The sequence below is a fragment of the Carassius carassius genome, chromosome 39, assembly GCF_963082965.1.
Source record: "Carassius carassius chromosome 39, fCarCar2.1, whole genome shotgun sequence".
Lineage (NCBI taxonomy): Eukaryota > Metazoa > Chordata > Actinopteri > Cypriniformes > Cyprinidae > Carassius > Carassius carassius.
In genome coordinates this window covers 25,489,802-25,503,437 of record NC_081793.1, presented here as the reverse complement: position 1 = coordinate 25,503,437, position 13,636 = coordinate 25,489,802, and the positions used below count along the sequence as shown (strand labels likewise).

The 13,636-nt window shown below is 33.8% G+C and overlaps 1 protein-coding gene across 8 annotated transcripts in view; it reads right to left on the bottom strand.

The window, feature by feature from the left end:
• Window positions 1-1,644: 1,644 nt before the first annotated feature.
• Window positions 1,645-13,636, bottom strand: part of LOC132121681 (cadherin-18-like) — a 214,639-nt gene continuing 202,647 nt past the window's right edge. For all 8 annotated transcript variants that reach the window (XM_059531347.1, XM_059531346.1, XM_059531352.1 and 5 more), the window contains 2 exons: window positions 7,249-7,500; window positions 1,645-2,441 (listed from right to left, as the gene is read on the bottom strand). In XM_059531347.1, the coding sequence (XP_059387330.1) occupies window positions 1,888-2,441; window positions 7,249-7,500 (806 nt within the window). In that variant the 3' untranslated portion in view covers window positions 1,645-1,887. The remainder of the gene's footprint in view (window positions 2,442-7,248; window positions 7,501-13,636) is intronic.

Sequence of the window (13,636 nt, the reverse complement as noted above, 5' to 3'; positions counted from 1 at the left end):
ACAAAAACAAGAGCACACACACACACACACACACACACACACACACACACACACACACACATACAGTAGCCTACATGCATATATTTCATATTCCGAATACTGCTACTGTATACTTACAATCCTTAGAGTGGATAACCTGAAAAAAAAACAGCCAAAACTAGCCACCACCATCACTCAAAGCACAACACACACATACTGTACACTCTCTCACACATGCAGAAATGCTGAAATATTCATAACCTTCTCACTTCATTTATGTAGTCACTATAAACTAGGAAGCTGGGGAATATAGAAAGAGAGTGGGAAAGTAGAGAGTGTGTATCATCTTAAGTGTCCAACGGGAGTCCCAAAGGATGTGCATATATATATATATATATATATATATATATATATATATATATATATATATATATATATATATATATATATATATAACAATAAACAGGGTCCTGTAATCACAGTCAGAAGTATAGACTTTATATAATGAATGATGAAATATAATGCTCTGCTTAGAAACTGAGTTTCTTACGTAGAAAGCATTTTAAGACATCAAAAGACATTCTCATGAAAAAAAAAAAGTTTTAAAAGGAAGGGAGCTTAATTATGCTGTTTCGTAAGATACCCTGTTACACTGAGGGAAATCCAAAATTGTGGATGAGATGAGAAGAATTATTATAGCATAGTTGTATATCATTCATTACTGTAAACGGTAAGAGTAACATGTTGCTACAGTAGCTTAGCAATCAGTAACTTATAAGGTTCCTAGGGAAGGAGCAGTCTATGTAGGCTGTACTCAGCAAGGGAGCTCACTAGGTTTTGGAATAGAGACTGTACTGTATATGCTATAAAGTGAGCAATTATGAAATGTTTATCGCAATATATTAAATGCTTCAAGGCAATTCTTGTCCAATGAGGGTTTTGAAGATGATTTTCACTATCATTTTCACATCAAAATTGAATGATGCGGTGGAGAAGAGAAGCCTGAAGTAACATTCAATATGTAAGTGTACTCTTATACAGTATATTCTAGTGGGAAGAGTAGGTAATTGACTCAGTAACTTATTTAAAGAAAATTAGGAACTTAGTTGACTTTTTAATAAAAATGTAAAATGTGACATGAAACTGCAATGAAAAGTTGGAAAGTTATATGATGTACGAAGAACAAGAAGCACAATTGATTAATAATTATATATTATATAATATATATTTATATAATAATTTTTAAATAATTTCCAATTAATTTTTAATTTCAAAATTATTAACAAATTATTAAATATACCGTGTTCTTTGTTTCTTAACTACTAACTGAAGCAGTGAGTTGATATGATTAGAAATGGTCACAAATAGTGATTTATCTCTAAAATATTTGTTAGAATTTTCTAACATTAACATTAATTTTTTTTTTTTTGACAAGCTTGAAGATGCTACCAACAAACGAAATAACAAACAAACTATCAATTACTTAACTAACTAAAAAAAGAATTAAAACAACAACAACAACAACAACAACAGTGAAGGATAAGTTCAGATATATTCATGTGTCAGGAATTCAGGACTTTATTGAACAATAAAAAATATACACCAGTTAAAATAGCTTCCTTATTTTCATTAGGTTTTTTTTAAATTCTGTTTTTTTATTTATTTTTTCAAAATCATTCTTGTCTTGTTGGGATTCAGAGCCCCGAACAACCAAAAAAAAAAAAAAAAAAAAGAAAACAGAGAAAAAAAAAGTTAGTCAGTCTGACTTTACAGCTGTAAACGCTAGCTGACTTTACGGCAGCGCAGCAGTCCAAGAGCGTCTCATTGTTCTGATGAAACCATGACGGCGGATGTCGGAAATCGTTTATTTTTTATTTTTTCACAGTTTTCTCCGACATTAATAAAAACCTATGTCTGCTTCTCCGACTCTGCCTTTTCATTGGATTCAGATGTCGTTTCAACTTCCTCTCCATAAATTTCTGCCATTTTCTCAAATTTGGGACCCCAGTCGTCCAGGGAGTTGTAGTCCAGTTCGGAATGTGCTCCAGCAGACCCAAGCGAGCTGATGGAGCCTGCTGGTGACCCTTGACCCTCATAGGCGTAGGTCTGTAAAGAATCGTAGGGCGGTACGCTAGTATCCTGATCCGCCTCAGCCACCCTCTGTTTGATAAACTCCCCGATTTCCATTTCCTCATCTATGTCCAGGGACGAGGGGGTGTGATGGCCACAGGCTGGTCTCCTTGATGACCGCGGCCGGATGCATTCGGGCCGGACGTCCCGACGGAACTTGAGCTCCTCGGCAGCAGCTGGGTTCCGGAGGGCGATGATGTCAAAGGCCTCGGTGTCCTCCTCACCACCTCCTTCGTCATCGTACGTCACAACATTCTCACGAATGTCCTCCTCTGAAATGATCAATGGCTCCTTTTTGCTTCGTCGCAATGTAATGAAGAGGATCACGATGGCTGCAAGGACGAAAAAAAAGATTGCTGATTACCATATTTTCCGGACTATAAGTTGCACTTTTTTCATAGTTTGGCTGGTCCTGCGACTTATAGTCAGGTGTGACTTTTTTATCAAAATTAATTTGACATGAACCAAGAGAAATGAACCAAGAAAAAACATAACCGTCTACAGCCGCGAGAGGGCGCTCTATGGCGCTCTGCTCAGTGCTCCTGTAGCCTACACTGAAATCATAGAGCGCCCTCTTGCGGCTGTAGACGGTAATGTTTTCTCTTGGTTCTTGGTTCTAAATAAATGCGACTTATAGTCCAGTGCGACTTATATATGTTTTTTTCCTCGTCATGACATATTTTTGGTCTGATGTGACTTATACTTAGGTGCGACTTATAGTCCGAAAAATACGGTATATAAAATAAAACGGCACAATTGATTAATATTCATAAAAATTATGCTTCTCATTATATTAACATACACAGTTGAAACAACAAAGAGTGGAAGAGTTAAACCCTGGTGCTGTTTGGTTGTTTTAGATAGAACATTTTTTAATTTTTCAGAATTTTTACGTTATTTGAATGGGCTGAAACTTGGTAAAGGTTTTGACACTTGCTATGTGAGACGGCACACACACACACACACACACACACACACACACACACACACACACACACGCACACACACACACAAAATCATGGACATGATTAGAAAAGGTTAAATGATACTAAAAATATAGTCACACTTGTACTGTTTGTGGTCAAAAAGGACAGCACTGGAAATAAAAGGGAAGCAAATTTCCTCCAGTGGAAACATTTGGCTTTTTTCTTTGTTGTGATATCAACCTCAAATTCGGTGTTCAGTGTTTTGGGAAATATTTATTTCACATAAAATGTAAAAATAGTAGTAATAATATTAGTTATTATGGTAATAATAAAATCTCTTTTTATTTACTTTTTATTTTTATTATTTTTTAGTTTTGTCTCATTGTGCCGGGACATGCAACACAGTATGACGAGGGGTGTAACATTTTCGTCACACACTTGAGGTATTCAGCCAATCACAATGCACTGGATAGCTGGCCAATCAGAGCACACCTCACTTTTTAGAAAGATGAGCTTTGTAATATATATATATATATATATATATATATATATATATATATATATATATATATACACACGTTAAATTAAATCCACTGCAATAAAAAAAGGATGGATATAAGGATGGATGGGGCCTGATATTGTAAAAATCAACAGGAATGGTAAATAACTGCACTGTGTTTAAATATCATTGGGAGTTGTGGGAAACTGAAGGCACATAACATATTCTTGTCAAGTGCTGGAAAACTGAAATAATAAATAAATAAATAAAAACAATTTATCAGTTTTTTTAACACTGAACAATTTTTCCAGGGAACGTTATGGCACTACGGTAAATGTGTCACGCAGTAGGAGATGTAGGGAACATTACCAGGATGAGGGAAAAGCAGGTGTGAAGCATTGTCAATGCATGAGCAAGCAAACACATCAGGGGCCAGAGATCAGTGCGAATGAATGATGATTATTTCATATCCCATTAAATGGAAAGAGCCACAATAACTGAACAGCAAGTCAATATCGCACATTAGTCTAGATGAGCTTTCACTTCACTGATACACTATTAGCTGACAAGACTAAAGCTTAATGAAAGCACTTTTTCCATGATCCCACTTCTAATGCAGTGCACATGTGAAATATGAATAACATTATGTACAAGTAATGTACTTTTTCAATATAGTCTCTACATAAAAACTATTGATTTGTAGGTAAAATCCATACAGGAAAAAAAAGTTATGAAAAGGCCTTGGACATTTCTTAAAAAAAAAGAAAGAAAAAAAAATGTGTTCATATATATATATATATGTGTATATATGTATATATATATGTATATATATATATATATATATATATATATATATATATATATATATATATATATATATATATATATATATATACTGCTGCGTGAAAGAGCAAAAATAATCAACAGCATTTTATATATATATATGTATATGTATATAGTAATTAAAATACAAATTATACACTCTAAAATACTGTGTGTGTTGCTGTAAAATATATAATGAAATGTGAAAAATATATTATATAATATTATATTTATATAAATATATATAATATTTATTACAATATATAATATCTTGAGTGAAGAAATTAAATATAGACACACAAAATAAAATAAATTAATAGAAAAATATTATAAATATGATTACTTATAAATGTGTACTTTTTGGATTGTTCTAACAATCGAAATTGCTTGGGTCTTGTAATATCTGGTCTTGACTACAGCTCTAAATGCAATTTTGGTAATTCTGGTAGACAGAAATACGATGAAACCTATTGCAATCTGTTGTAAGAATACTCCACAGCATTGTGCTGTTACACAAAACGCAAAAAAGTGACATTCTGTTCAATGTTTGCTATCAAACAAGTATCTTAATGTAATCGGATCTGCTAAAGCAAGCACATCTACGAAGCAGATTTGGAGAGTGGAAGGAAGGAGATTTTATCAACAAGTAGATTTTAGCAGGAGCAAACAGAGGCGTGTTTGAGCAGGGATGTGCAGAACGGAGCGGGCGCAACATGTAGCGAGAGCTTCAGGACTATATTTAGCCCCGGCATCTGCTAGGGTGAGTGCTGAACATCTCTCTCGCTTTTGAACAGGAGAGAGCATCACAGCCGCGAGGTGAGACCTAACCCATCCACCCGGGGCCGGAGAGAGGGAGGAAAGGGATGAGAGCAGACAATGAGAGGAGGAAAGGTGGTAATGTCTGCATGAGAGAGGACTATTACATTTGCTGCTCACTTTCTTCAACTCGCACCTTTAATGCAATACTGTCAGCGGCTAACTCTCTGTCTCTCACGCCTTTCTGTTCGCAGATTTCCTCACTGTTTCCCTACATGTCATCTGTTGTTCCGCTGTTTTAAACTCCATTCGTCATTTACCATGTAACTTTCTGTAAAATATACTTTACTTTTGTAACCTTCCTCAATTCTTCTTCCATTTCTTTAGTCTCTCTATCTACATTTTGGTCTATTATATTATATTAATTATATTATATTATATTATATTATATTATATTATATTATATTATATTATATTATATTATATTATATTATATTATATTATATTATATTATATTATTACATTTATTCATTTAGCAGACGCTTTTATCCAAAGCGACTTACAGATAAGGACAGTGGAAGCAATCAAAAACAACTAAAAGAGCAATGATATATAAGTGCTATAACAAGTCTCAGTTAGGTTAACACAGTACACGTAGCATGGGATTTTAAATAATATAATAAATAAAAAGAAAACAGATAGAAAATCAGAAAACAGAAAAAAGAATAGAGCAAGCTAGTGTTAGAGATCTTTACACATACACACACACACACACACACACACACACACACACACACACACACATACAATTGCATAATAAATGAAAAGAAAATAGAATACAAAAATATTAGAAAGGTAGTTAGATTTTTTTTAAAGAATAGAATTAGAATAGTGAGTGTTAAAGTTAGAGGGTCAAATAAATAATTATATTATATTATATTATATTATATTATATTATATTATATTATATTATATTATATTATATTATATTATATTATATTATATTATATTATATTATATTATATTATATTATATTATATTATATTATACCACCTATTATCAAAATTACTCAAAATTAGTCAACATTATTGCTTAAATATTTATTTTATTAAATAGGTATATATAAAGAATAGTAAATAATATTAATAAAATACAATGTAATACAATATAATATAAAAAACATTAAACACAACTATTTAAACATGTTTATCTATCATGTTTATTCTATACTATATTATGCATTTTAAATATTTACATTTTTTTTTTTAATTGTATTTAAATACTGCTCATTTATCATATTTATCATTTGCATGTCAGAGAACTGAATAATTTAAATTACTGTTTAAATATAAATAAGTTAAAAAATAGAAATGTGTGACTGGAAGAGATTCTACTACTGCAGATTGTAGTACAACACTTAAATTCATTGAATTATAACTGTATTGTCATACTGTTAGCACGACGTTCATTTATTCATGCTGTCCTGCAAGAGTTGAGTCATCCCGTTCATCTCTATCTGCCCTGCTGTGAATACTAAAGCATTCTTCAGTGTTCTGTTCATGACATCTTGATGTGGTCATGACCCTTAACCTGCTGTTGTGAGACCCATTAAATCCTTTAAGTACGCTTCTTACTTTTGATCTACAGGTTTACAAGGTGAACGATGAAAAGTCAAGAGTTAAACAAGGCTGGATCAACTGGAATTATGACAATGAATGCCAGAATCCTACTGTGAATAATAAAACTGGGAAGGCGATAAACAGGCAACAGTTAAAGAAGAAAACCCATCAGATTTACATGAATACACAATTTAGTAAAAAGTCAAATTTTATTTATCATTCAATTCTATTACATGAAAAAATATCAGTACATTATATATTTTACTGAGTGTTATTTATTATAAAATTACTATTATTTACTCAGTAAAGGTAATACAGGAAATAAAAAAATTTGTACAGAATTAAATCAAAATTGTAAGTAATTAAATGTTGGCCCTGTTCATATGTTTTACATTATGTTGCTCAGATAATCTGAAGGATCATGTGTTTGAGTGTTATATATATATATATAAACTCAAACACATGCTACTAACTGGTAATGGCAAAACACTCAGCATCATTTCTAGGTTGAACTCACCCAATAATATCAGCACACAGAGCAGAATGGCTATGAGAGCGCCTGTGCTGAGCCCTGCGGAGGAGAGGAACGCTTCACCCTGGCAGATCTTCAGTCTGGTGCCTCTGTGGCAGGAACACACCCTGAGCACGAGGGTACTGGTGCTGCTCAGGACGGGTTCCCCGTCATCCCAAACCACCACTGCGAGCTCGTACAGCTCCTGGGTCAGTCTGTGGAACCGCCGCCGTCTGGCGATGATGCTGGCAGTGCTGTCTGCAGACAGACACACAGATAAGGTCACAATTACTTAGAAAGCACTCACACAGCTATCAGATGGCTTCAGGTGGACTGTCTGGCTTTAATCTCCTTTGTGAAACTTGACACCTGTTGCTGTATAAAAAAAAAAAAAAAACTAAAATCCACAATTTTTAAATGTGGAACAGGAGGGCGAGGCCTTTGTTAAATGGCTGTCACATAAAATAGTCAATAAAAAAAGTATCTGTCATTTATTGCAGTCCAATTTTAAGGGAAAAAATACCTGTTTTTAATTTTAATTCACATGAAAATGTAAGATTTTTAAGATAAACACATAGGATAAACAACCATCAGTGGGGCGTATGCGCTGATTATATGTAGATCATCTGAAAACATATGAATTAGACTGTACGAATCCATATGAATAAGCCACCAATTTGTCAAAATGTAATAAATTGCCATGAAACTTTTGTTTAATTTTGAATCATTAAATATGAAAACCAATAATACAACAAGAACAATAACAACAGTGATCATTTATATAAATAATAATAATTTTGAGAACATAATTAAAAAAAAACTATGATCATCTGGCTTCAGAGTGGAATAATCTACTTCTACACACACAGACAGACGTATTACTTAAATTTGCAGTTGAAAGTTCAGTTCAGTTCAATGTCTCAGTTTTCTGTAGTTACCACCAAAACCAAAGAACAATTGTGAAAAGTGTTTCATAAGAGCTTGATGTCAAGAAATCCACAGCACTAAAATTGTCCAGAGTCAAAGAAATACAAAAGGCAAATAAATGGTAACAGAACAATGAGCAGTTCAGCTGAAATGAAGAACTGAAAGTGAGTAAAATTCAAGGGTTGAAAAGCTATAATGAGACCAATAACAGACAGAGATAAAGACAGAGACTAAGAGAGAACAAGAGGAAAAACAGAGAGAAGGAAAAAGGGCAGATAAGAGATCATTGTATTAAATTAGCCTGGTTTGAGCACAGGCCACTCTCGATGATGCTCTCTGCCCGAGTGTGCCGTTTCAGAGCATTTAGGATCCCCATTCCCATAGATGGGCTTGTAATGGGAGAACTCACATTCTCTGTGCCCTGAACACGTGAGGTCTGTCTAATACTGACTGCCTACAGCACAGCGAGCAAAGCTCTTAACCCGAGAATCAACCTAATGAGCCTCCATCCCGCTCTTTCTCAACTTCATCACGTCCTTCAGCAATCCCTGCGTTTCTAAGCATTTGGAGAGAAGGATGTTATACGGACAAGAATTTGGGGAAACCAAATGTAATTGAACAGCAAATGAGTCAAATAGCAAGAGAGATGGCAGATCTGATCTGAGCAACATTTGAAGTCAAATCCATTAGAGCACAATGTTGTTTGTTACAGACTCCTGATAGACAGCTGCTTATGTATAAAGTGACTTTATATCAACATTAAATCATTCTTAATCAACCTTTGGGTAAAACACTTCTTTTAAATGAAACCCAGAATAATTATGCACATTTTACCTACAATTAAATGCAACATTATTTTTTATGCAACATGTAAATGAAAAAAAAAGAAGAAAAGTGTGTAGTTGTGGCTTGAGTGAGTCGTTGAATCATTCAGTCATTCAACCAATTCGTTTAAATACACTTATTCATTCAAGAATTAAACTGTGATGGTCTTTATGAGTGACTGAATTAAATAAATGGCCGTGTTTGAGTGAATCACTGAATCATTCACTCAAGCAATTCGTTCAACTACACAGATTAATTCAAGAATGAAACAAGTGACTGCCTTTGTGAGTGAGTCATTTAATCACTCATTCAAACAATTCTTTCAAAACATGGATTCATTCAGGAGAGAGATAGTGACAGTGAATCATTCATTGAATCATACATCCAGCCAATTTGGTCAAAACAACCGATTCATAAAGGAATTAAACAAGTGACCGTCTTTGAGGGAGTCATTGAATCATTCATTCAAACAACTTGTTCAAAAACAGAATAATTCAAGAATTAAACAATTAACTGTCAATATAAGTTGAGCTAAAGTGTCTAAAAAGCAAGTTACTAAATATGATTTTTTTCTTAGTTGAACTGTAAAATAAATATATTCACGCTATTGATCCTAATATATGCTCATGCTTGTTTGATATTGCTTATACACATTACACGTGTCAAAGATAACAATAAAATGTTATACAGTGTTACTGCATTTATTTTCATCTCTCAAAAACATGCTTCTGCACATACTTGATTACATATGGTCCACATTATTTGACAGATACTTCTATTGCATTACATGTCAATTGGATGAGTGCATGAATATGGATTTTAAGAAGAATAATGCACACATGTGTACACCAGAAGCTGCTGTGTGTCTTGCTGCTACAAAAAGTATTTCCTGCCAGCAGCATTAAACACCTGCACAGATGCAAAAATCTCTCACTCCCGACACCCAACCGTGTCCCATAAATAATCACAGAGACACACTACAGAGAACACGCATTTCTAAACAATATACTGTAATGCATGATCAAAAAAGAGAGACAGAGAAAACAAGATAAATGTAAAGCCTGAAATATACTCCCTTATGAATCTGACATCAACACCTTGTTCACTCCAGACATTACATGATACAAGAAATCTTGCTTGCAGGATCAGTAGTGTAAGAAAGCCAAAGAGCCTATGCATTATTTATTTTTTGTCAGTCTTCAAAACATAATTTTCTTGACTTAAAAGTTGTTCTCTCTCATTTTGTCTGGAGGAATAATATAATACAATACAATACAATACAATACAATACAATATAATATAATATAATATAATATAATATAATATAATATAATATAATATAATATAATATAATATAATATAATATAATATAATATATGCATGGCGGATTAGTGTTATTTTTATAATAATTATAATAATAAACCCTCCCCAAAGTTAATATGTGCCCTGTTCCTCTGATCTGAACATCTGATTGAGTTCTTGGTTACACACACACACACACACACACACACACACACACACACACACACACACACACACACACACACACACACACACACACACACACACACACACACACATTATGCAATTTAATAAGAGCTGAATTTAAAAAGGTGATGATGTTTCTATTTATTCCATATTTTATTTTACTGAATTCATGAAAAATGCAGAAAATCAAATGCAGGCAGTGAAAAATGGCTCTTAATGGAAACGTTTATTTTATGCACCCTGATGAAAAAATACTCTTCTAACTCTAAAGTCTTACATACAATAACCAGTTCCACAGATGTTGCTTAAAACAAATAAACAGAAAAAGGTTCAAGCTTTGTAGACAGGAAGCATTTCTGTCATGGTTTATGTTGACGTTTCGTCCTCACCCGCTGGTGGCTGACAGCACGCTGTATCTAATTACACTGCAACACTGCTCAAACTGACATGTGAGAAAATAAGCTGTATGTGGAGGACACAAAACCAGACTGAAACCACCATCTTCACATCTGCCAACATCAGTCTGCAAAACAACCAACCTACAACTGATCTGGGGGGAAAACAAGGTCTTACTTAACCTCATCACACATAAGATTCCAATATACCTTCAAAGGAATACATTTCCATTGGTCAAATAATGTGACTATGCTAATGAGATGCTGTTTGATTGGCGGCTAGCACTCCATAGCCAATTCATTTGTTTTCAATTTGCTGCTTCACTCAACTGCGTCAAACAGCTCATTTGAGATGTCAAGCACTTGCAATGTCAATCAGCTCTTTTTTTTTTTTGCAAAGATAAATATCATATTTAAGTTATTTGATGAGGATTATGCATGCTTTTGAAATACTTGCATGAAGATGAATATGACAGACAAGTCAATGTTACAAATGCACTTTCTCACCTCAAATATATTTTGTTGCTAGTACTTCAACTTCCAGCTCCCAAAACTGGTCTTTTAATTCATATTTAATCTGAAGCGGGGCAAATAGCCGGCCCTTGGTGAGCAGGAGGTCAAATATTGCCCACTTCAGCAGGAAAAAGGGCCATTTGGCCATTCCTACTTGATACGAATACTGCCATTTCCACAGTTAAACTGCTGTTTCTGAACGGGTTAGTTGATGGAAAAAACAGCTTACTACACAAACGTTTGGCAGGCGCTTGGTGAACATGCTGTTTCTCGGCTCAATATTTACACGCTTGTTTTAAGTCCATCGTTTTTAATCATTCACCATTGTCAAAAGCAGCCCCCAAATGTCTGTTATACAACGCAGTCTGTGCACTAGTGCATTTAGTCAGGGTGGTTTATGTGGAAAGTAGCAGTGTTACTCATATTCAAGGTTAGGGATCTGAACAAACGCTAAGCGAAAATATTAAACTCCGGCGCATAATTCATCCTTCAGCATTTGTACATGAATAAATCCTCAAACACCTTGTTGGGATGTTATTTTTCTAAGCAGACTTTTTTTTAACCATTTTCCCTGGCATGCGATGAAACAGTCGACTTGCACCGTAGGACTAGAATCACAACCACACAGAACACCCTTAGCAACTGCATAGAAATGTACATAGGAGAGCAGTTATTTAAAGCCAGTATGGAAGGGCATTCAGTATTCAATAACAACAAAAAAGTGGAAGTACTACAATAAGTTAGACTTTAATGGTAATATCTCTTTTTCAAGTGTTTTGTTATTTGCTAGTTTTTTTCTTCAACTTTTAATAAAAACAACCATTCAAAAACAATAAGTTCTCATTAGTTAACATACGTTCACGCATTAACTAAAATTTACTAACAATGATCAATTTATTTGCTTCAGTATTTATTAATCTTTGTTAATGTTAGATAATAAAAACTTGTTGATATGCTGTACTTTGTTATTTCATGTCAGCTCAGGTCCATTAAACCAACTTTTGATATTAATAATGTATTAGTAAATGTTGAAAGTAACATTAACTATGATTCTTAAATGTTAGAATCATTTTTCATCGCTAGTTCATGTTAACTAAGGTAGGTATCTAATGTTAACAAATTGTTAACACAATAATGTTAACAGTGTTAACAAAATAAGTTTAAGCTGAATTACTAAAATGACTAAAACTGAAATGAAATAAAGCTAAACTAAAATGAAATGACAAAAATAAATGAAAAAAATAATACTATACTGAAGATATAGAAATAATAGCCAATTCAAAATATTATAACAGTATATAAATAATAGTAAAATAACACAGATAATTATTTGGTTAAATTTATTTATGTCATAAGCGAAAAAAAAAAAAAGTGATAGCACTTTCTTAAGATAGTCCACTACAAATAACAAGTAACTACGTCAACTAGCAGTCATTATATTAATAGTTTACTCTCTGCTTTATATATGCTAACACTTTATTTTGATGATCCACCAACAGACATTCTACTGCCTATAAGTAATTTTGCAAGTACGTTAACTAGGGCTGCACCATGTGTCGTTTAAGCATCGATATCGCGATGTACGAAGCCACGATAGTCACATCGCAGGATGTGCGATGTAGGCTGTCGTAGCTGATCCGTTATTCAGAGAGAGAGAGTGCGCGCGAGAGAGAGAGAAAGAGAGAGAGAGAAAGAGAGAGAGAGAAAGAGAGAGAGAGCGAGAGAAAGAGAGAGAGAAAGAGAGAGAGAAAGAGAGAGAGAAAGAGAGAGCGCGCGAGAGAGAGACAGAGAGAGAGAGAAAGAGAGACAGAGAGAGCGAGCAAGCGAGCATGCTCACCTTCATCAAACAACACGAGCGCTGTCTTGCTCTCTCTCCCTCGCGCATATTAATTAATTGACACGCTGGTGTCATTTAAAATGAGAATGTAAGTGTGCTCACCCCATTTTTTTTATAAGAAAAAATTAGATTAGATTTCATATCACAATATATATCGCAGAAAAATTAAATATCGCAATGTAATTTTTTCCCAATATCGTGCAGCCCTAATGTTAACTTATATTAACCTAACTTAACACTGCTAATACTCCAATGAGAGTTAGTAGACATAGTTGCAAATGAATAATACTTAATTAACGTGTAGTTGCAAAGCACCTATAGTTAGTAGTATGTCTAAAGTGGACTATGGAAATAAAGTGTTACCAAAAGTCTTCAATTGCACACTATAAAGAGGGTATTTTGGGGGATA